Source organism: Leptosomus discolor, chromosome 4, assembly GCF_034619465.1.
Source record: "Leptosomus discolor isolate bLepDis1 chromosome 4, bLepDis1.hap2, whole genome shotgun sequence".
In the NCBI taxonomy this organism is placed as follows: Eukaryota; Metazoa; Chordata; class Aves; order Leptosomiformes; family Leptosomidae; genus Leptosomus; species Leptosomus discolor.
In genome coordinates, this window is record NC_141394.1 from 7,285,187 (window position 1) to 7,310,421 (window position 25,235).

At 37.0% G+C, this 25,235-nt stretch overlaps 1 protein-coding gene across 2 annotated transcripts in view; it reads left to right on the forward strand.

Moving 5' to 3' along the window:
* The window catches only part of PDE5A (phosphodiesterase 5A), a 57,983-nt gene that overhangs the window by 7,364 nt on the left and 25,384 nt on the right, over positions 1-25,235 (forward strand). For both annotated transcript variants that reach the window (XM_086464330.1, XM_009960525.2), the window contains exons 2-9: positions 6,464-7,046; positions 8,570-8,659; positions 16,834-16,905; positions 18,051-18,140; positions 19,380-19,517; positions 20,791-20,858; positions 22,970-23,078; positions 24,518-24,602. In XM_086464330.1, coding sequence (XP_086320456.1) covers positions 6,464-7,046; positions 8,570-8,659; positions 16,834-16,905; positions 18,051-18,140; positions 19,380-19,517; positions 20,791-20,858; positions 22,970-23,078; positions 24,518-24,602 — 1,235 coding nt within the window. The remainder of the gene's footprint in view (positions 1-6,463; positions 7,047-8,569; positions 8,660-16,833; positions 16,906-18,050; positions 18,141-19,379; positions 19,518-20,790; positions 20,859-22,969; positions 23,079-24,517; positions 24,603-25,235) is intronic.

Here is a 25,235-nt window from a genome sequence, read left to right on the forward strand (position 1 = left end):
GTTTGGTTGTCACAAAACTTGAAAATAGCCAAGAATAGCCTGTTAGTGTTAGTCCCCCATTTCAAGTACTTTTGCTTCAAATAATAAAGCAACCTCTGCCTCCTCTTTTAAAAAATAATATGAGCATTCAGACAAGATTTACATTATTCCATTTTTCTAAAAAGTTGTTATTTCACCCTTTTGTGAGCACAGTTTGAATCAAGAATTAGAGTTCTTAATTCAGATCTCTCTTCAAACAGAAGTCAGTCAGGCCATTTAACATGTTTAAAGTTAAACGTATGCTTATATGAGTTGTGCCAAAAAACTGGCACTGACTTTAAGTCATACTTTGTCTTCAAAAACTGTTTGCTTAGCACTGTTAGAAATAGCATCTCTAGTAACTATAATTGGAAAGGGTTTAAGGAAAAACAACTATTGTCTTTGTCAATCTACTTTTTTTAGTTAGGTTGAAAACACTTCTTTTACAGTCAGTTTACTGTTTCTATCTAATGAGGCCTTATACAGTGTATTGAAATCTTTCCATGGTCAGAAAGGAGACAAAACCTCAGAACGTGATTGTGAAATAGGAAGTACTGGAAAGAAAATAGGAAGGCAAGTATAATATCTAAGTGACTATGACTTTCAAACTCATTTGTTCAAACTGAATAGTTTTCGAGTTGTTGCTAATCCTTTAAATGATTTCTATGTCTAAATTATGTCAAGATGTGGAAAGAAATTTGAAGACATCTAGTGGTTATTTTCAGGAAAGCAATTGAGAAAATAGTTACGAAGCTTGGCTTGAAACACTAGCAGGATTAGTGCACAGGAATTCAGATAGTTGAAAGCTGGTGTTTTCTAGTAGGCAAGTTTGGATTGAATCCCTCTCCTGAAGTGTGTTATCAGTAACTGCTGGTTTGAATGAAAAATTAGCAAAACAGTCTCCACAACTATCGAAACATTACATAGTGTATACATGAAAGACTCATGAGCAACAGAGAAAATAGGGAATTATTTGTGGTTTCACTGAAAGCTGCTCATCACTCAGTACTTTTATGGTACAGTAATTATTATGCATTCTTTGGACGATATAAGATGCAGTATACTATAATTGTTACATCTCAGTATCACTTTTGTGCTCTGTTTTTCCATATTTTGTCCAAAGTTACCAAATACTTGCTGAATGGTCACATAGATATGGTCTTATATATGTAGCATGGTTACATGTGTGAGCAAGGCAATTATAGTCTGACTGTTACTCTTTAAACATCTTTACTGGTTGTGGTTTTGGTGGGTTTTTTTTGAGAAGTGTGCTGTGTATTTTAAAGATAGTCACGATGAATTAAAGATGGGTACAATAAATTATTTAATATTCCCAGTGTATGACTAGAATAGTAATTAGGGTCAGGTCAGCATGGCTTGATACATATGGCACAGGAAATAAAGCAGGTTTCTCTTCAGGTCTTAGACCTGAGGTTGTCTACAGGTCTGCTTGTGCCCTTCTGCATGACCCGGCTCAAGCCATATTGCTTCCTTGGGCCTGTGTTTTCTCACCCAGCGGTTCTCCATTTTCGTTGCCTATTCATATTGAAAACTTGCTTTAGGTAGAGGCCTACTTTCTGTACAGTGTTTAACAAATCAGGGCCAAAGACTCTTAATTCCTATGAAGTTTCTGAGTTCTCCTGTAATGCAGATAGTGTGTACTTGTATACGAGTGATTATAGAGGGCAGGATCACATAAACCTTTTTTTCTTCAAATGTTTTACCTGCCATTGAATTTTCATCCCCTTCTCATCCCTATCTCTTCAAAATTCCTCTCCAGTTTTGTCAGTTGCTGATGAGGTCACCAGCCAAATTCAGCAGTCACTATTGTCATGCTCCTTTGAAGTTGTGTTTTATAGAGGAAAGACCAGATTTGGCTGATAGAAGTGACTAAAAAATGGTTACTTCATATCCAACTATTCCTGTTTATGAACTGTGAGAAAAAATACAGCTTGCTGGAGTGGAGGCTCATACTGCAGTAAAGGATGATGTTGCAGTAAAGGATGCACGCAGCTCACGAGGAACAGATGCTGGTCCCTGTAACTCCTCAACATCAGTGACTGCTATGCTGGGGTGGACACATTGCATTGGTTTTAACTGTCTGCGTAGATTACTACAGATCAGCATCTGCTCCTCTTCAACACTCCTGCAACTTAATTCTACAGCAAGGGTCTTGTCCTTACAATCTGCACTTGACAATGCCAGTGCTTACTGAAGAATATTTATATGAACAGAGTAGTCACAAGTGTTTGTTTCTTCCTGTAGTCCTTTCAAAATGACATCTTCATCATACATAGCACTAATTTCCAGTAACCTCACTTGTGGTTCAGTATGTGTCTGGTATCTGCTATCTGTTGAGCTAATTCTGTGCTGAGAAAGTAGTCGTGTTAGCAATAAAACTCTTCTCTCTTCTTGTAATGCATTGTTAAAGAGGATTGAGTGTCAACAAGCAAATGCACGTCAGGACTTGCTTTTAGATTTTAAATAGAGTTAGAATGCGTTGGTTAATGTGAAATGCTAGTTCTTCCACCCATGTGTGTAACTGTGTGAGTAAAAGGAGCTAAATAGTTTCTTTGTTAGAAGAGGCATTCAGTAAAGGTCAGTGAACACTGTTCTTATTCCAGCTGAATTTGAACGGCTTTCCTGTCGCCCACATAAAAATGCCTAAATGGTTTGAAGTTGAAAACCATGCTTTATAGTTAGGGATTTGTTGTTGTTATTAACCTACAGAGCTTCGTGAGATTTGCACACTATGCTGGCAAGTTATTGCAGCATCATCTAAGAGACGCTAAAGGGGATGGGAATACGTTACTCATAATTATGCAGCTCCACATATAGTTCTGTTCAATATCAAAAGTGCTTCATAAATAGTGCAGGTACCTAACAAGTAGTCAGTTCTTGTTAAAGAAATGTAATTACTTTCATGCAAAAGATTTTACAGCTATGTTCAACATCCCTCAATAATCTGCCTAAGATAGAGAAATGAGTAGTAAAAAGGCAAGAAGGTAAAAACTAAATTACCTCATGGCCACAGTTTGAGAACTGGTATTAGAATTCAGAATACATTGTTCTTACTGATGACTCCTACTGTACCATTAAGGCCCAAGAGGACACCATTACATCACACTCCAGAATAAATAAAATGGCAGGTTTCAACTGGTAAACCAAATTTCTGCTTTAGCTTTTGCTTTGTCCACAAAGGGGACCCTATTCTTTCTCTGCGTTCTATCTTGTATCCACACATCCACGTATGTAAATTCAGTGTAAAGCAGAGCTAGGTGAAATGATAGCATTTTATATTCTCCTTTCCTCCTGTGTAAATAAGCAGTGAATCAGATTGCTCTACAAATTGCTGTCACTCAGCAATAGCACAGCTTCATGCCTGTGCATTTTCAAACATGCCTAGAAAAAGTACATGGCTTCCTATGCCTAATCACTTGCTAGTTTAAGAACACTCTCCATCTGACACCAGGTTATTACAGTTACTTTTAAATCTTATTGTACATTAATGCCAGTCCTTGATGTTCAAAAATCAAGTCAGCACACACAATCATGAAACTGGGTCAAGTCACAAGCCTTCTTTTAAAACTATTGATTATTCTGTATCTACTTTCTTGTGTCTGAGGCTTTAAATGCACCCAGCTTGCATTGTCAGGTTCTTTTCTGCAGCCTTAGTGCTAGAAGCTGAATGTTGTTTAGAAAAAGCTAAAATTTCCAGGTAATTTCTTTTCTTGAGGAGATTAGAGTAAAACAAAAAGAACCCACATGTAACATATATGATGACAAGAGTTATCAGCACTGTGTTTACTTACAAATTTTTGCATTTTAAGCTTTTTATTTTACTTCAGGATACTTTTGGTCATTTTCATCACAAATTTTTATTCTGTTTTCTCATTCAGTTTAATTAATTAAAATTCCAAATGTTATCAAATACTAGCTTCTTATATTGGCTCTCATTGAAACAGCTTTTGCAAACGTGATATTGCCCTATGCAAATTATATTATGCATTTCAGTAATACATGGTCATGGCTCCCATGTTTACTATTTATCCTGTTTAAGTACTATAAAGTAATCTTGTTGAAGTCAAAGTTCTAATAATATATTAATTGTTCTTTATGCTTCTTCACTGCAAGAAACATTTGGATGAGGTAACTCCACACAAAAAAAAAAAACGTATCAGAGCTGTAATAAAGAAGGATCACCGGTAGTTTTTATTAATATCCTTGAAAAGCAGAGCTTGCTTCCTTTAAAATGAGCACCCAAGCAATGAACCAAAACTCTTTCAGATTGACAATGCAATTTCATTGTGTTCTCTTGCACCATGTTTCCAGTAATTGGACTAGTTTTAGATTTACAATAGACGTTGATTGAGGTATATTACTGCTACAGCAAGCACTGTTCCAGGAGCTTCATGGAAAATGTAAAAATGTAAAAACATGGAATGAAATCCTAGCTCTGTGGAACTGAGGCAAAACCCCCGCTGCCTTAATTGTCTCCAACTTTTCATTCAGTGGTTTTGGACTGTCATTGTCAGAAGATTCACAACTGCCCTATGCGACCACACTGGCCATTCAGCCTTGAAGATCACTGGGGCTATAACTGATATTAACCATGTACGTATGGTTTTGCATCATCAGGACCACAGTACACAGACAGAAGCCAAAATAATGAATAGTCTGCCATCCATTTATTTGGAATTGCACTGGTGTGAATGAGAGAAGAATTTGGTTTTACGGTGCTACACTGAGTGATATTTACCTCAGTCAGACATAGTTTTTTGAGTGGAAAACAATGACCAGGTAGCTTGTACTGAAGCGGAATCGGTACTGTATCATAATTACTTTCTTTTGCTCCAGTGCTCCCTTTACACTCACACTATATCCTAAATCAATTCAGTTTTTCATAGCATGTTTGCCTACAGTTGAGGTCTCCAAATGGTATGTGAATGCAAAATCTGAAAAGCTCTTTCAAACCTTCCTTAAAGAAGACAAATAAGTTTCCCGTTGTGGATTGCCTGCTAATAAACGTAATATTGGTGGACTTTAGATTTTAGTCGATTACTTTACTTTGAATTAATGGTTAATTACACTTGCAATATTGCATTCTACGACACAGATGAAGCTGTTCTGTAAGGAAAAAAATGCTATGTACAGTGCTTTTCATATTTCACATATACTGATGCATGTAACCGATCAGCAGCTGACTAACCTGACTAATTTCCATGGTTTCATTCAGCTTCACTCTTGAAATTCCTGTGGTCTGCTGAGCAAATAAAAAATATCCCAAATTTAAAACATGACCACCATGAAAGGTTTCTAAACGATCAGACTTTTTAATAGGATTTTTGCTGTTCATAGACCCATACATTATGTAATTCAGAAAAAAACCGTTTCTTCTGAGAGTAGATCATGTGCTGTGAGGAATCCGTGACACTGAGTATATGAAATAAAAAGCCCTGTATTTAAAAAACAAACAAACAAACAAACAACAACATAGTTTGGACAAGAAAATACTGTAGTGATAAGTAAAAGTATACTCCTGTCATTGATGATATGTGTGCTTATGGATATCCTGTATTTAGTGAGGACATTCTTAGGGCTGGCATTCTAGTACTAAGTTAATTTGAGTAACACAGTTAAATAGTAGAGATGTGTGACATTTTTTAATTAATGAAAAACTCTTCAAAAATATAATTTTGGGAGTATTCAGCATGTTGGGTTGAGTTTAGGCAACGGGTTTCATCTGCAAGGTCAGGAAATAGGAGAGATGCATGAAAACATTCTGTCTTTTTATTATTTTGAAGGGGTTTGAATCAGAAATATTCATGTTTCTTTCCAACAGTTTTTAAGCAGAACTTTTGTGCTTTGAGTCAAAACAGCATTTTTCATTAACTCTGAGAAAGCAAGGGTAGTTAACTTAAAAATAGTGTATAGGGGACATAAAAACAGGAAAGGCTGCAGGTGATTTGACAGAGAGAATTAAAGTTAAAATTATCTTTCTAGAAGTTAGAAATGGTCTAGAAAAGCAGAATTAAACCAGAAAGTTTTGTCTTCATATGAATATATATATATCTTACACATAAAATCAAATCTTAGGAATGGGAAAGACCAGACCTTTTCAAGCACACAATTACGGTGTAAACTTCTGATTTTCTACATTCTGAAAGCCACAGCGTAAGCAGTCTTCCTCTGCCCTATTCAGGTATTTCCTTTAGGCAGAAATAGCTTCCTTTTTTACGGGGCATAAAACATTAGTGCTTAATCTAGGCTAAGTGCTGTGTAAAATTGATGAGTATTGATACAGAGGAGCACTAAAGGTGCATTCACATCCACTGTATGAAAAGGTTTAAAGTTATCCTTTTTGAAGTGTCCTCTTCAAATATGTATTCGTTTCTAGGGATTTTTAACTTATATTATTCACTGTATTTTTATTTTTGTTCTACAGAGAAATGGTTAATGCATGGTTTGCTGAGAGAGTTCATACCATCCCAGTCTGCAAGGAGGGAACCAAGTCCCAGAGTGAATCCTGTGCTTGTCACCAGCCTGCCTGTTCTGAGACCACCAACTCTGGGACACCAGCGAGGAAAATCTCTGCTTCTGAATTTGACAGACCCTTAAGGCCTATTTTTGTCAAGGACTCCGTAGGAGCAGTGAGCTTCCTCTCCGGCTCTGAAAAGAAGGAACAGATGCCTCTGCAATCTCCAAGGATTGAGACCAGTGCAGGGGATCAGTGCTCAAGACTATTAGAACTTGTGAAAGATATTTCTAGTCATTTAGATGTCACAGCGCTTTGCCATAAAATTTTCCTACATATCCATGAGCTTATAGCAGCTGATCGCTATTCCCTGTTCTTGGTCTGTGAGGATAGCTCTAATGAGAAGTTTCTTGTAAGCAGGCTGTTTGACGTAGCAGAAGGCTCCACCCTGGAAGAAGCTTCCAACAACTGCATTCGCCTGGAGTGGAACAAGGGCATTGTGGGTCACGTAGCAGCTATAGGCCAGCCTCTGAACATCAAGAATGCGTATGAGGTAAACCATGAAAATTTATCTTGAACGATTCTTGAAAAAAGAAGAAGCCATATTATCAGCTGTTGTAATATTGCCATTTTAGTATACGTATTTGGAGCTATATTGACTTAAACAAGCCAAGATGCAAACCTGACATCATGTTTTTGGTTATAAGACATGTATTATGGATACATGCACATACAGAAACATGTAGCTATGACTAATGCTGGAGGAATGCTTACATTTTGTAAGTTTGCCATTAGCAGTCAGATATCGGCCCCATCCTAACCAGCTATGTGCATACCAGTATTTGCACTTCTCGCTTTGGACACTTAAATGTTTACAGTTCTGCTTGTATAAGGTTCTTCTGCACCACAATGAATGAAATTGTGAGTGTAATCGTCTGCAGAACTGGAGTCCTATGACTAAAAATACTTTGGAGAATTTCATAATAGCTGAGGCATAAAGAGTAAGAGCTGAATGAACAAGAACGGGGTGAGGGTTTGAACTGTAGAGAGGTCTTCCAAGTGAAACGATACTCTGCAAATGGAGTTATTTAATACAAGGCTAGATGAAAAAAGGAAGACAATCCAGCACTGGGAAAGGACATCTTTTACATCTCAGCTTAACATCTCTTCATTCCACACTCTTTGGATATGTTGATTCTGTGCTTTGAATTTAGGGATGATGGAAATTTTAATGAATTACTTAATTGATTAATTAACTAATTAATAAAGGCATACAGAACTGAAAATTGCCGCTTCTGATTTATCATCTCTCGGTTAATCGAAGCATGTTTACAGAACTAGGTAACGTTACTGAGTAGATTTTTTCAGAAGCAAAAAAGAGCGGTATGATTTCCTAAGGTTTCATTTTCAACAAACACTTGTTTGCTGCCTCTCTAAACATTTGCTAAGTATGTGTTTCCAGCAGGACATGACCTGTCCTTATAGCTTAAAAGTTCATTCTTGAATTGGGTCCATGGTGCTCAGCTTGAAATCAATTACTAGGGAAAGAACAGCAGCCTTTAAAAATATTGCGCTTTGTTTTAGTAAGATATTAAAAAACCCCCATCGTTTTATAACAATATTCAGCTGAAAAAATGAAACAAGCAATCTCTGGTAAAAGCAAAATCACTAACCACATTCATGAAACTTTGTTCCTCTGTAGCCATATGTCTTTCAGTATATTTCTGCAATTTCTTCTTGATAAAAGCTGTACTAGGGATGGTTAGTCCAGGCACATTTATTATAATGATGGTCTAGGCTCAAGAAAGGCTTCTTCTAGGGTTTGGGGTTTTTTTTGTTCTTTCTGGCAGTTTATTTATCCACAGGCATTCATGTTCCACATAAATGATTTTTTGTTGTTGTTTTAACACACTGATAGTAACAACTTTATATAATTATTAGCTAGTAGTGGAACTTCTGTTATCCTGGGTAACAGTTAAGTCAAATATTGTACTTTGCTTAACCTTTAAACCAGAGAAGAGAAAGAACTGGTCTTTAGGCAAGTAGTCAAATAATTGTATTTTCTTCTTCTATCAGGATCCGAGATTCAACGCAGAAGTTGACCAGATCACAGGGTATAAGACTCAGAGTATTCTCTGTATGCCAATAAAGAACCATAGGGAAGAGGTAAGTTGCAGTATTGGGATCACTTCATGTAATACTGTTTGCAGCTATGCTAATGCTTTAAATTTTTATTAGCCGGCAATCATTATATTACAGTATAATACTATCTCTTTTTCAAAAAGACTGCTAATGTTTGCTTGGACTTTTATCTTATCTAGTTCAGTAATGTAAGCCAAAGGGAATTGTCAAGAGGAGTTTAATCCCAGATGCAGAAATAGAATATATGTATTTAACTCTGGAAGTGCTCTTCCTGGTTCCTGTACCAAGAATCTGTCAGCATTAAAGATCTCTGCACATTGGTCTATCTCAGTGCACGCTTAGATTGCAATTAAGAGTTATTGTACTTCTACTGTACTTCAGCGTGGCTTGTATCCATTATTTTCTTCAGAGGACACACATTGGGTTTTATCATCTGCCTAAAAGGCTGGGTTTTACATTCTATTAACTCAGCTCATAAGCAATAAATTAAGAAACATGTTAAGTGCTTAATGTCAGGCATTGAAAAACACATGGTGTCGATTTGATTCGGAAAAGTAATCCACAAGTCATATAACTGAAATTACTCCTAATTTAAAACAATGTGAATCTGCTCGTTGACCTCTTGTACATATTTCCTGTACTTCTCACAGAAGTTCCCTCTTCCTGTCTGATGCTATTGCAGTAGGGAGAATTTTTATTATGGACTAAAGATGTCTTCTTGCACTGAGTAGTTGAAGAGTGTATTCAGTAAAGTCAATGAAAGCCAATGAATGGAAAAAAAGTGAGGTCCACTGTTTTACTTAGGGAGTAAGTAAAGTAAGTTTGGATTTTTTGATCCTGAATATAGTAGCCTTCAGCCACATCACCAGTTCTTAGAATACTCAGAAGGTCTAAGGCTCTCAACAGAGTGTGTCAGAGCTTTAAAATGGAGATTTTCTCTCCTGTAATTCCTTTATTTTTCAGTGTATTTATAGTTTGCTTCCAGAAAGCTCAAACTCCAAAAATAAATGCTGCCAAGATGGGTCTGAAGACATCATACCTTCTTTTTCTTGCTCTTCCATCTTTTACTGCTGTTACAAAATGTGTCACCTTGACTCTTACTTTTTTTTCATTAAACAAATTGATTAAATTTGTTTGTTGAACCTTACTCTAGCTGAGTCAGGTGATCAGCCAGGATTTCCTTTCTTCACCTACTGCTACTTTTAGTTTAAAATATTTTTTTCAATTCTTCCAAGGACAGGACTTGATCCTTTCCTACTCCCACTCCTGCTTAAAAGTCTTCCCCTTTCTAACCGGCAGCAGCCACTGCTAGCCCTGGGCCAGCTGACGAGCAAAGCAGATGTTGTGTGAAGAGCTGTCACGGACCAGTGGTCCATGTCAGGCTGATGCAAGGCTTTAAACTGTACCCAAGCCATCCCATTTTCTTTTTGTTGAATGGAAAAAATGCTATGCTCTGTGTAATTGGGATCAGAAATGAATTAGAAAATCCTGCTGGCCAGGGAGCATGAAAGTGCTTACTTCTCACCGAGTCCTGACGGTAGGTGGGGGAAGAAATAAGAGCTGTAGTCTGTTGGTCCAATACACCATGACTTACAGGCTGAATAAACCTGCAATTGGCCGTATCTTCAGCCAGCTTTCTACTCCTAAGTGCATCAGCAAGTGGAAATGAAGCAGGAATTTGTTTATTTTGAAAAGTTCAGCCAACCTGAAGTTTGAGGAGAGTGTTACACTCTATTTATATGCAATAATTTGAAGGGGCTAAACTGTAAGATTTCTTATAGAAAATGACAGGACTTTTTAATTTTTTCTGTTTTTAAAGTCTCTACCAGAAGGTTTTTTTCGCTCTCACCATAACACGTGGATGACATGTTTCTGGACAGATGTTGGAGTCAGTGAATGAGTCCTTAATTTGACATTTGCATTCTGCTGCTTTTTCTGTTTAAAAAAAAAACAACCCAAAACAACAAAACCAGAATATTGGCTCCTCCTCATTTAAAAAAAAAAAAAAAAATTTAAATCCCCAAAGCCCCTCTAGTAATATTGAGGCTAGTGGATGCTGCCTTAGCGAAGGATGTCAGCAACCACAGTCAAAAGACGATTCTGGAAGACATCCAAAAATAAACACTGAGAAAGAGAAGCAACTGGGGTTTTCTGTTTGTTTGTTTAGTATTAGTACTGTTTTTTTAAAACAAAAGAGTCAGTAATTGAGAGGAAGAAAATCTCATGCTGATTATTAAATCCTCTGGGCCTGCTGAAGTATGGAGATTTTTCCAGTAGATGTTTTTCACATTTGCCTATGTTTCCATGAGGCATGTGAGAAACTAAAGTCTCACTTAAAAATAACAGCTAGTAAGAAATTCCATAGATGAAAAGAAGAAAACAGTTTGGTTCACAGAAAAGCGCATAAAAAGGACCCAGGAACTAGTAACAGTGAGAAAAAAGCAGTGCAATAAGAGGACTTTACCTCTGCACAGATGCATATGAAGAATGGAATTACATTCACTTAATAGTAAAAGAACTTTTCTCAATCCCCTACTCAATCCATCTTGCTGACAGAAATGCCACAGAAACATTGCATTTCAGATGCAGACAATTCTGCTGATTATCTTCTTTCAGTTCAGAGGCTTGCATAGTGCTTGCTTTATGAAGAGTTCTCATTTTCCCATGAAGAATTACAAATGCATACTGACTGAGTTTGCATCTGACTTTGAACGAGGTTCTGATATCTGTAAACCCCTGCTGCCCAATCTCCCGTAACTAAACTGAAATTCTTTCCATCCCATCATATGACAAAAGTATTGCCACGTGATGCTTTCTGGCATGCAAGGCTGATCACTTGCTGGTTATCACCACTGAAGAAAACAAGGAGGAAGAAAGGCCTTGATAACCTGAATGGTATTCTACATAAAAACAAAATGGTTCTAAGTCAAATAATTTTAATCACCTATTCATGTATTTAAATTTGTTGTAAGGTGGATGTGAAGCCATAGCAAAGATGCCATTTTGATCCTGAAGGATTTTATCTTCTGGCGATTCTTCTGTAAGAGCAGAGAGCTGTATGTAGTGATCTAGACATCAGTATGTAAGACTTGCTACTGGGATTATCGACATGTATCAGAGGACACGTCAAAACCTTCAAAACAGACTGAATTTTCATCCTCAGTAGTACAAAAGCCACCAATGAAAAGTTAGTATTAGCCAGCTTGTTCCACAGAGTTACCGTGGTTATTTCTTTTGCAAGAGGAAACTGGTATTGATGGGCACAGGCTTTAGCTGTAGCTGTTACTGCTAACCATTTCAGTGCTACAGTGCTTGTACAGAAATCAGGGGTTTACCACTACTGGCAGAAGACCTAAGGCTGTGGCAGTTCAGCATTGTGTATCTCAAAAAGTAGTTTTTCATTCCTGGTATGTCCTTAAATCTTTAATTTTTCAGAAGCTTTAGATTATACTGATTTGCCTTCTAGACCTCCCCTAATAAAGTCAGTAAATGCAGTGATGCTTTCTTCTGATTTTGTTTGGTCTTGGATTCAGAGACCTAGAAAAATGACTACGGAAGTTGTTGCAAATAATTATCACCTCAGATTTCTCCATCTGGTTTTGTAGATGTTTGTAAACAAACAGTCATTTTGACAAAACTTGACAGAACTGAATAGGGAATGGAAGTCCTTAGCCTAAACCAACTTGGCGAGTTATCCAGGACTGATACAAGACTCAGTACAGCTTTAACTGGTTTGGAAAGTCTGTAGAATGGATGGTCTCTGATGCACAGAGTCATCACAGCTGCTGTAGAATGTCTACAGGAATGACATAATTTTCTGTAATTTCTGCATTTTTTTCTTACAGCTGTGTAAAATAATTTCCATAAAATTCTGTTTAATTTCTACTAAAATCTGTAGGATTTCCTCATATGGGAACTTCTGGCTGAATTAACTGAGACCTATCTCCCAGGCTCTGAGTATGTAGGGTTGAACTTCCTCCTAATTGGCAAGGGACATGTTTTATTCTGGCAATGCTCACTCCTATTGTTTAATTTGTTGTTTACTTTGCCCTGTCCTCTGTCACTGGGAAGCTCTTCCCAACGAATCAGGGGTGCTACTCTTATTTACAACAGCCTTTGAAAATATCTGTTGGATTTTATTGTATAAAATGTGACCAGGCATGTTCCTGTTAGCCAGCTAAGTTACCTTCTCCCACAGTGAACACTTCAGGTATAATACATCACAGTCACTGCAGTACAGTGTAGCTCTAGCCTTACTTTAAACAAACTAACTAAAGTTCCAGTAGCAGTCTTGCTGCAGGATTATGGAGATAAGTAATTTGCTGCTTGGGTGGATTTTCAGCTTATGCTGAGACATGTGTTATAGTAGCTAGACTGCTGGAAATCATGCAGGCTACTGCTGGCATGAATGATAGAAGAGGATGTGAAAGTTTTGTTGATTAAAAATGAAAGTCTGTAAATACAGTTCTGTCCCTGCAGGATAATTTTGTAAGCCTGAATCAAACCTCTACAAGACCAGAAGAGCAAAGTAAGGTTAAAACCACTTTGTCTTCTCAAGTGGGTATGTTCCCATCTTTAAAATGAGATAAAAGTTGAGTTTCCCTCTTCCTGTTACCATTCTTTGGCTTAATGTCATTTTTATTCAGCTGCCAGCAAAGTAAATAAAAAAAATATTCTTCTTGGGAAGCAAAATTATATTAATTACATTTTTAACTCAGCTGAAGTAAGAACCAACTAAAAACGGCAGTAGCTGCCTGTAGAACTGAAACAGCTTTCACAGAGTTAGGCCTCTAATCTTTATGTGCAAAAAATTGCACCATGAAACAATCCAGATAAAATTGAGAGCACAGGCATCAGCGCTAATGTCATCAGTCATCACCTATTGGGAAATACCCTAGGTAGCCTGCTTTTTTTAGAGACAGGAGTCAGCTATTGCAAGAAAATAGTAAAAATAAAGTTCTCTGATAATTAGAAGAAATCTCTCCTTGTAATGTGGAACAGGCTTTATTAAATGGGATAACTGTACAGATTGAGAAGAAAGGTTACAGAACAAGTAGCAGCACTGGAAGATTACGTCTTGCCAGCAAGGATACAACTAGGAAAGCTGTCTTCAGATGTGGTAAAACAGGTGTGGATATTGACTCAGTTTTTATTGGAGGGGTTTTCCCCCTCTTTGGGACTGAAATTAAGAGAACAGTTCCATCATCAAAATTGCTTTTTGTCTTTATGGTACATGTCTGTCTTCCGTGATCTGAATGGAAAATATCAAAGTACTTGGTTTCTGATCGAGGGGAAATTTTTCCAACTGACTTTAAAGAAAGCTGGACCATTAAGGTCCTTTACATACAGCGTGTTCCTCTTCTGCCCACCCGTTACGCCCTTTCAATGCACCAAACCTGGATGAAGGTTATTGACAGGAACTGCATGGCTACTATAGACACAGCTTGGTCTGTAATCCCACCTGTCTAGTCAGACTAGGGGTAAAATGGAAAAGAGTGTGTAGCGCTTAAGAGCTTGCTGGTTACTTTAGGGATTAGGCTAAAGTATAAGCAGATACTAATTACTTCAGTCTTTCCTCTCCCTTAGTCTTGGTTTTCTTCAGTTTTTTCTTCAGGCCAGAGCACTACCTTTTCTAGTGGTCCTCCCCTTTCATAGCTGTTTTTAATCCCTTTCTTTCCTACTAGTTTTGTCTTGGGTGGCCAAGAAATACCCAGAATAATTCTAAAGGCATAGTAGGAGAACGACAAGAAATCAGGCATACATAGCTGTGCTTCACTGCTACAGGACTCAGCTTTCAAAAAAGTTCTCTCGGTGTCTGCTTCTTAGAGAATTAAATACACATAAAATATTGTGCCTAAGTAACTTAAAAAAGACATTTTTGTTAGACTGGAACAGTGCTTTCATGAGCAAGTGTTTGAGTGGACTGTCATTTTTTTTACAATACTCTCCAAGCTTTACAGAGAACTAGCTTTGTCTCACATATGTCTTGTTTATTGCCACAAAGATTTCACACTCTTAATGTACCTGTTACCTGAATAAGTCTTCTGTATAGCTGAGCTCAGAGCAGTTAGTCACCTTTGATTCAATTTTTCTGCTGGTGCAAACGTTAAGTCCCAGCTGGAGATCACAGATCAGTCCCATTGTTATTTCAGATTTGTTAATAGTAAGTTTTAAAAATGCGGATTTGGGTTTCATACTGTGCTTAGTATTTTCCAAAATGCAGGCATACGTTCTGCATGGCCTAAAATGCTACTGCATGATTTACTTTTGTCCTAATTACATAATTACTTTAGTAACAGGAACAGATCCTCTTGAGTTTCCTACATCTTCTCCTAATTGCCTGGTTGCAGGCAAGACTCCAATAGCTAAATAATATCCATCTGAGGTTTTTCTCGTTACTGTCTCTACACATTCTACAGAATTTAGTGAAGTTCACTGGAATTTGCACTGATATAAATGAGGGCAGAATTTGGACCAGTTTAATTTTTAAAACTGTTTATTCGTGTGAAAAAAATGGGACATGCTACAAAGTTGTCTTTAAAAGCTTAGAATGCCACTGAAGCAACAACAACAAAAAAGGTTTGCATCTGCACGAATTTTTTATCATCATCAAGACAACCATGAATCTTTAGCAGGCTTATTCTCCTCATTACTCCCTCCCTCTTCAGTTAAAGCCTTTTATTGAAAGACCTTAACACAGATCTAAAAATGACCATTTCTCTTGGAACACATGCCTTTGTTAATGTATCAGAAACCTGCAGTTTTCTGATAAAGGGAGCCTGTCTTTTTGCTATATTAATATGGCCCTTTCACTGCTTTCTTACAGTTTTTTTAAGCACCACAGACATTCCTTTCATGGAGGGCATGTGTTTACATAAGATGAAAGTACTCACCTTTTGGATGCCTTGAAAAGCCTCTGACCTCATTAAAGTTGTCTTAGCTCATGCTGGATCAAAACTGAAAAAAATTAAATAAATTAAATAAATACCCACAGAAGATAGTGGTATGAGAAAAGGCCTAACCATTAACCTCTGCACATGTAGGATAACATAAAAGCATATTGACTGGTTAAAGGATTTGCTTACTATTCAAAGTCTGCTATAGAAGTATATAAGGCTAGTTGTACATTGTTATTACAGTAAGAGACTTCACTGGATGGGAAATATTCCTCACTGAAGTAAATGAGAGGTTGACTGTGGGAAAAACTGGGTTGTATGGAACGGAGCTGACAGTTAAGCTTTATTTCAGACAGACATTTTTGAGCCCACAGTTGGCAGTGATTCATGCTGCAGAACAATGACCTTATTTGTAACATCAGTATGCTGAGAGATAGTAAATTGTCTTCTTTTCCATTACAAAAAAAAACCCTGTATGCCTTCCATCAGTTTAACAATTATAAATGTAATGATTAACAGTTAAGTACAGCTTTTAAACATTAACACCACACAGTTTTCTTCTGATATTGTTTATCCCAAAAAAGCAACATGTAAAAAATACCATCATTAACACCTTGCACTGGTCTTACACTACTTGGATTTCAAACAAAGGAAGTTCTTTACAGCTTTGTCAATCATCTGTTGTAAGTGTGCCAAAAAAATCTGAAGAGACTAAAAAGCTTTGCATATACTTTATGGTTTCTTACCATGTACCCTTTCATGTTACTGTACTCAGCTACGTGGGCGAAGTAACAAACTTGTATACTATTTTTCAGCAGATGAAAATTAATCTGGTCAGATTCAGAGAGACACGAAATGCAAAAAATCACTGTAGCTAAACTCTAGATCAGGTACAGAGGCTACGTTTTGGAAATTTTGCCAGAGCTAGCAGGAAGGGTATTTTCTACACCCACAAGCAGATGAACTTTAGAGAGAGCTGTCGCGTGGTCAGGCTTATGACTGCAGAAGCAATTGATTGTTCCAGTTTGTAGAATCAATTTTGGATCAAATCAACCCCTCTTCATAAAAACATCCAGGACTCGTGTCACTTTTTTTTTTTTTTTGATATTTCAAGTTCATGCTCAGCTATTTGTAATATGAATAAATTAGGAAAAAACAGGCTTAAATAACTTCTGTTATCCAAAGGTCAACCAAATCAATACCTGTCATGATCATTTATTATCTTCTATAAATTTGTCTAGAAACAGAATCCAATGACAGACTCCTAAAAATTACCTAATTACTCCATTTTCAATACACTAGGTTGTTGGTGTGGCTCAAGCAATCAATAAGAAATCTGGAATTGGTGGCACTTTCACTGAACAAGATGAAAAGGTATAAAAGCTGGACATTTATGTCTCTTCTATTTCCATACGGGAATGTGGGATGGTTATGTTATTACTTTTCGCACTGATCAGAAATTTTGAAGTTATTAAACACCTCTGAAAAAGTAAAAATTCCTAGTAATACTGCAAATTTCTTTTTTTATGAGGCCATGAGAAATGTGGATGCGAAACAGTTTAATTTCTGGATCACCATGGTATCTCTCATACATCTCTGAAACACAGGCTTACTCTACTGAAATGCATTGTAAAACAGTTTCATAACTTTTAATAGACATAATTTTTTATTAATTGGTTCTAACTCTTCTGGTATCCCCACCAAACATATTTTGGATATTAAAATTTGTGTAGTGATTCTTTTTTAAAATACTGTATCACTTCTCAATATAGCAATTGCAGGATAAGAAAAAGCTGTGGATAAATTAGGAGCAATATATGAGAGAATCAGTAGAGCACCTTGATTGCTAATTCTCACACTGCAGTTGCTTTCCAGACATTTCCAGACTTCACATTCAGATTGGTATAGCAAAAAAGAGGCTGCACTCAGGCTGAAGAAGTTGACTTAATCCTCAGCAATAAAAAAAAAATAATCAGAATTCACCCTTTCCCTTTGAAAACTTCACCTTTAAAACAAAGTGCATACTGAGTATCTGCAGGATATCAGAATTAATCCCATTCCAAAAGGGAAAAAAATTGTGGTTTTGCTATGTTAGCAAGATTTTATTTCCACGGTTTTGCTACGTTAGCAAGATTTTATTTCCACTTTCTAAGAGACTCGATTCCGCAAAATAAGAGAGGCTGATTGTCTGCACTCAGTTTTTCTACATAAAATATGTATTGCTGCAAAATTACTTAATTCATTTGAACTGCTTCTTATATCAATCCTACTTTTACCAGGATAAACTGTGAAGATCATTAGTTTAAAAAATTAGAGAGATGAGATTCTTGAGGAAATAACAAATTATAAGTAACTGGAAAAAACCCAAAACCCTGAATGTGTGGTTGCCAAAAATAACTTTAAAATATCAATTAATACTTCAAAATGAAAAAAAAAAATTGCAGTAGCTTATCTTTGAATATAGTTAAGATGCTCTGAGACATTATCTTCATGAGGTGTTGATGTTCGTTTGTCTTCAGGATTTTGCTGCGTATTTGGCATTTTGTGGAATTGTTCTTCACAATGCTCAATTGTATGAGACGTCTTTGCTTGAGAACAGGCGTAATCAGGTATGGTCAAGAGGTTTGTCCCAAGGAAACAGAAATTACGATGGTTAGCTAGTAATCAGTGCCTGCTCCTGATCTCTCTCATATGGTAGTTATTGCTCTGCTATTTTTATTTACTCTAATTGAATGCTGTGTATCTCTGATAAAGCTCTAACTGACTGCACTGAGAAGGAGCTGGGCACGTTCCAGCTTGGGCTGTGAGAAGTGGACCGTCTAGGGGAAGAAGGTAGAGCTACATGTCAGAAAATTCATTCCATGTCAGTATACTTGATGTTGCCTGAAGTTATCCTGTGGCTCACTGTATGTATATTATACAACCAGAGGTGTACATACTCCAGAAATTTCAGACAGAATTATCCCTACAAAACAGTGGAAGTTACACAGATTGCTCTTTTAGTCTGCTACAAATATAAGTAGTCATTAACCATATTTTCAGTAATGATCAGTTGGAAAACTGAATTTCTTTCTGATTAATGTAACTGTATTTTGTAGCCATCTTTATAACTGATGGGTTATTAATGCCATGGCCTTTACAGGTGAATATGTCTGCCATATATGGTATGAAAAGGCTTTGGAGAAACAACTAGGCAGCAGTTGTTTTAAAAATTTTCTGGTAGGTCTGAGTTTCCAAGTGACTATCAGTGTTTGTAAATCGGTACAAATTTGGATAATCTTTTCAAATTGGCTCCGTGCTTCTTGTGAGGAAAAAGGGAATATAATATGAGCACATCTGAGCGGCTAGGTCCTTCGGCAGCAACTTTGAAGTACAGCAGACTGCATTTAAATGATGTTTTCACCAAATGAGTTCATTAGGATCTGTTAGAATTACAACAGATAATAATTGTGTTCAAAAGTCTTAAGAAGTGTAATTATCACTCTTTTTAGAATGCACACATGAGCCATAGGAAGCTATTAGGTTTCCTAAGGACAAATAACTGCGTGTTGTCTGGATATCTCAGGTTTCATTTGATGAACTGTTAATGCCTAAATCTTTTCTGTCTCTCTGACGGAAAACATCAGACAGCTAACTATGCTATTTGTTTCTTCTATCAAAACTGTCACACTGGCTATTATTTACTGTTACCTTGCAGTCTGTGTGAGAGCCTAAACTTAATTTTGGTCACAGACATACATGTTGACTTCCTTGATTCAAGGAAGAGGAGAAGAATCAAAGACAGTAGTAATGATAATTGTTGCTTAAATCACAATTAGTCAAAATTTCACAAAAGACCTTTTCCCCAGGTGCTTCTTGATCTTGCCAGTCTGATTTTTGAAGAGCAGCAGTCTTTGGAAGTCATTCTGAAGAAGATAGCTGCCACTATAATATCCTTCATGCAAGTGCAGAGGTGTACCATCTTTATAGTCGATGAAGATTGTACCGTGAGTATGTCTTTTGTCTAAAGGCAGAAGTGCTTATTCCCTGGGAGCAGTGTGGGCTTCCTTCCATTCTGACTCAATAGTACTTCAGACCCATAGTATGTTCTGTCGTCTTTTTGTCCTCTGCCTTTTCTTTTATGGCATCTACTCACATTAGGTGTTGACTTGGGAGGTTTCGATCTTTGTGGAGGCCAGACTGCCATTTTAGGTAGCCATTTTGCATTACCTGTTGGTAAACTATGGCTCTAAGCTGTCTCCTGTGGCATAGATCTTGAACGTTGAACTCTTCCATAACTCATTTTCTTGGCCACTGGTGTAGGATGGAAGAAAAAGAAAAGGCTGGGAGAAAAACAATGTGGCCTTTGCTTCCTGTGCAGATTCAGTTTTGACGGCACTTTTTAATTCTTGAGTGTATCTAAGCAGGGAGTTATCTAAACAAGGTGTCTAAACAGAATCATGGCCTGTCCCAAGGTCCTGGCTCACTGAAGCAAAGCACAACTCCTTTCCAATCTGCCCACTTGTATTTCCTTCCTATTAAAAATAGGCTGCAGAACAAGGAGCAGGATGTTGTGTTGCATGCCTCCGTCTTGTACTGGCATTGCTAGTTTTACCTTTGCTACTTGTTACAGATATGGGTGTACCAAGACCTGGAAGTGGGGAAGAATTTCCAGGTTCTGAAATGACACACAGCACTTGCAATCACCTGCCACAATCCCATCTCTCACTGTATTTAGAAGAGTGACGAGGAATTTACATAATTTTTGTATTCATATATTCACTGTCCTTGTGAGTTAGATAAACTCCAGCACCTAGTTTGCAGCCTGTGGTTTGAATCTTTAGAACAGAGAGAATCTGATTTCTCTCAACATTTAGGCTTCTCAACTGTTAAATAAAGCTATGTGAGAAGCAACACAGAGATCAGTCAGTATGTTTAAAAGGTTTTCATATCCTCACCTGTCCAAGCAAAGCAGGTCTAGAATTGGATGAATGTTAAAATAAAGTTCCGTGCTAACAGACAAATTTGGCACAGCTTGTAAATGCTGGCATTTCTTCTCAGAGTGATCAGTAAAGATTCAAGACACTTCAATGTTCTTTAAAGTTGTATCAAAAGATAGTTGTATGGTAGGATCCTGTACGCTCGCTGCTAGATATGAAATGAAGTTAAGTAATTGTACACTTGTCTTTTTTAATGCAACAAGCTTTTAATGAGCACTAGTATTCTAACTTATGACAACCTCGTACGCCTATGTATTAAAATATCCTCTCGGTGTTCCAGGATTCATTTTCTAGTGTGTTTCACATGGAATCTGAGGAATTAGAAGATTCAGCTGAAAATCTGAAGAGGTAAAACATTGAATTCAAACTTCTCTTCATCCCAGGAGAACGCTGAAGAAACTATGCTTCTAATATTTTTTTCATAACAACAGACCTTATTTCCACCATGCATTACTGCTGTTTTTATAGAGCAGGTTTTGTCTTGGTATATAGACAAACAGGTCACACTGAGCAGAATGGGGCCTGATCTCTTCACTTTGTCAGGTCTAAGAGCACAGCTGTATCACAAGACTAAACTAGGGAAATGTACAAAATATGAGAAGTAAAAATCTAAGTTGGTGGGGTTCTTTAAAAATGGTCTGTAAGAAATCTGTGTAGGTGACTATGTTGTAGAGTAGACATACCCACATTAGTTGGTAATCCTATTTATGATTTCAATCAATTATTTTAATCATTATTCTTATTTCATAGATAGGGAAGATGACTCAAAGAACGTGACTAAACAAACCAAGAGTAAAGTCCTGAAGTTCTAACTTTCAGTCATCTTTGAGAAACCATTAAGAAGTTCAGCTGGGAGGAAGGGAAAGATGTAGAAATAGTTGCATTAAAATACCCAGGTTAAATAGTTTCCAAATTTAGTCTGAACCTGTGTGTTGAAGTTGGAAAGTTGCATTACTTTTCTCTGTCATCAAAAACAGTTGTTTCAAATAATGTAAAAAGAGCGAGACACAGTTGTATATAAAATGCACTACTACAGATAAAATGTGCAGAGAGAAAATGGAGATTTGTGTAACCCTTTGGTCTTTTTTGCAGTGAACATTTATTATATTACATTTAATTCAATATATTATAAAATTATGTCCAAAGTGTGTGGCTGGAGCAACTAAAAAGTGTTGAGCTGTATTATTTTAGACAATGTACAACCAGAAAGTACGGAGGTACAACAGGCTAGTAAGATCACAGGGTGAAAGAGAAAGTTACTGTTTATTTCTTCTTCTACACTGTGGGAATGGTAAAGAGAATTCACCACCCTTATTCATTATCCCTTTGATGGTTACTAGTTAATGGACTCAAAATGTAATGTTCTGCTTGCATGGGCCATCAGTAAATTATTTCTCATAACTGATATGGAAATAATCTTGGAGGCTTAATCATATCTGAATCTTGTTCATGAGACAGCACAACTATATGCCAAGGACTGCACTATGAGTCAACTGTTGGGAGTTAGAACTTTTGCTATGCTTGAAGGGCATGATTCTGGGCAATAGCAGAAATACAATGACATGGATTAGACAGGAAGTATTGCTTTACATAATAAAATGTCAGGCTTATTATGTAATCAAAGACCCCGAATCAAACCCCAAATCAGACCGGTTTTCAGAGTTTTGGGGCATTGCCTTGTATAACCAAGTTTATGAAATAACAGAAGAATAATTTCCTTCCTCCAGCACTGTGAACATCCTTACACCAGCAGGATAATTAAGTCAAATGTTGGAGGGAAACTACAGGAGCTTGACAGGAATAGGTTTATTATTAGGATATATGCCCTCTGCCGAAGCAGGCAAAGGGTCCATGAGAATTGAAATGGCTTAATTAAATACATTGTGGCTAAAAAAAGGAGGAAATGATTGATTCTGTAAAGGTATTTTATGTCCTGATTTGGAATAAACAGTTCTATTTCAGTAACAGAATCCCCATGTAACTGATCATGCTTTTACTTTTAGAACAATTTTGAAGAATTAGAAGCAGAAATTTCACAAGTGTTCCCTGCTGCACTCTGTTTAAAGAATATGTGAATTTCATCCAGTATTGATTTTTCAAGTGTGTCAGATCTGTGCATGGAGTTTGTTTTCAAAAAGTTCTGTTTATTTCAATATCAACTCAGTTGTTCATTCTTTATCCTTCATCTGTATAAACGGTACCGATTTGTTTATTTCTTATGTTTGGAGTTCAGCGTTAAGGTCCTTGAATATTAAAGCAATGGTGGAACATATAAATCAATCCACTCTGCAGTTTTGTGATGACAGCTGGATTAGGATACAGGATTTGAACTCAACTCCATTATGTATCTATTGGTTATATCCTTTCCTCATACAGGAATGATATTACAATTACCTGCTTTGCATAATGAAGTGACCCATTTTCATACCAAGCACAAATAATAATGTTGTATCTTTCAGGGACTATGATACAAACAAAATCAATTATATGTATGCTCAGTATGTCAAGAATACGATGGAGCCTCTCAACATCCCAGATGTCTGCAAAGACAGAAGATTTCCCTGGACAGTAAGTAGAATAAGCTTGGATTTGAAATTCAGAAATGGAAACTGGTTTTCTGTTTACCTTTCAAACCTTTTTTGTTTTCCCCTTATTATTTCTATTAATTTAATGGCCACAGTTAGAATTATGCAGACACAAACAAAGATACATTTGCTTGATAAAATTCATTATCAGTGAAGAAATCGTACAATACTCACACAGTGAGCCGGGTGGCCAGGGGAGGGATTTGTCCCTACAGCCATTATTAAAAAAGCCTAACATAAATTTGTCAATAAATAGACAACGCGATGTGGAGAGCTTACCATGGGTTCTATGGAAAACATTTAAGTAAGTGAAGAACAGTTGGGAGGTTTTCACAGTAATCCTCGGAGGTTTACTGTGAGTGTTGGGAGGCTCTCAGAAGTTCTTTCCCTTTTATCATCTCCTTTCCTTTCTTGTTCTGGCAAAGATTAATGTTAGAGATGCAAGTTCTTTGCTGTTTTGGAGAAGGAACAACTTCACTTTTCTTTGGGAGCTTTTGTTTCACACTTCATCAAGTGTGAGCTTGTGGTATGGTGTACTATTAACACACAGACACTGGAGAGTTAGGAGGGAAGGTCCCTTGGCCAGACTCAGATTAGAGTCAGGTTGTCTTCAAAGTCATCATCAACAAAAAGCAAACTTGTAATATTCCTGTCTCTGCAGAAATTAGAAAGATGTCTCCTCTTATTATATTTAAGCCTGCTGGCTAGAGGGGTTCAGGGAGAGGGTAATAAAAGGAAGAGGAGGAGTTATGATCAGCAGATAGCTTTTTACCAACCTCTTTGTTCCGAGATGCACAATGAAAAGTGCTCAGCGTGATTGTTCCAGTAAGTGGAAAGAAGGGGCAGGTGCATGGTGGGGAGCTGTGTTGCTTCCCTTTTTCTCTGTGCAAGGTTTCGTGGATGTTCTGGAGTGGGTTTCTATGAAGATTGAGCAACACAGGAATTGAGCGCTCACCACTTCACAGTATAGCACCCAAAGCTATCGTAACTGCAGAAGTGGAAGTAAAACTAGAATCGGACAGATATACTGTATTAGATCAATAAAGAAAGAGGTGATTATTTTGAAGACATTTTAAAATAAAATGAATACGTTGAGAGTCATCCACACAACTGTCTGAAACAGGCCTTTCACTTTGTCAGTAGGGTTAAGGTTCTTTTGCATTTTTCCCTGGAATCTAGATGACTTACACCTTATGCCTGTAAAAGAAACTCATACTGTATTTTTGTTCACTGAAGCTTGTATCAGCTACAGTGTTTATTATACTGTCCAGCTAAAGATGTGCAAATTCTTTGATGATGTGGTTGCTTTTTGAAGGAGTACAGAAGCCAAGAACAGTTGCAGACCCCAGCTCTACAGCTTTTTCACTTCAACCACTTGAACATCTTTAAAATTGTAACTGTATTTTTTTGTTTCTTTAACAGAATGACAATGCAGAAAATGCAAATCAACACATAAAGAGCTTGCTGTGTACACCAATAAAAAATGGGAAAAAGAATAAAGTGATAGGTAGGTATCTTTACACAAAGTATTTTTATACCTTTCATAGAAATATTTCTGTGCTCCAGAGTAAAATTTCAGCAACATGGAATCTGAACCCAGGAGAAAAGATCCTTAATGATCATGTTTTCCACTAAGAAGTCCACTGCAACCTTGACTGTAAATTGCTTGTGTAGTATTAGATCAATAAAGAAAGAGGTGATTATTTTGAAGACATTTTAAAATAAAATGAATACGTTGAGAGTCATCCACACAACTGTTTGTCTGAAACAGGCCTTTCACTTTGTCAGTGTAGTAAGTTACCCAGTATCTACAACACTCTTGTGATACTTCACCATTTTTATAGCTTCTTTGCATTGAAAAATTTTCTGTAGGTAAAATTATTTTCATTGCTTCCTGTTCAGATGGTCAGTTACCAGTCTTGTTCATGTAGATTATTACAAGGCAGTGAAAGGAAGAGAAGATGTAAATCAGTAAACAAGCTCTTCAAGCCTGAGCTGTCTGTATGCTGGGCTTTTAGGGAACCATGGTGGCACATGGAAAGGCAAGCTGAACTGCCCAGGCATTGAGTTTCCTCAGATGACACTCAGGTACAGATTGTACATCAGAAGGCCAACTGCTATGCAATTTTGGTGCTACAAA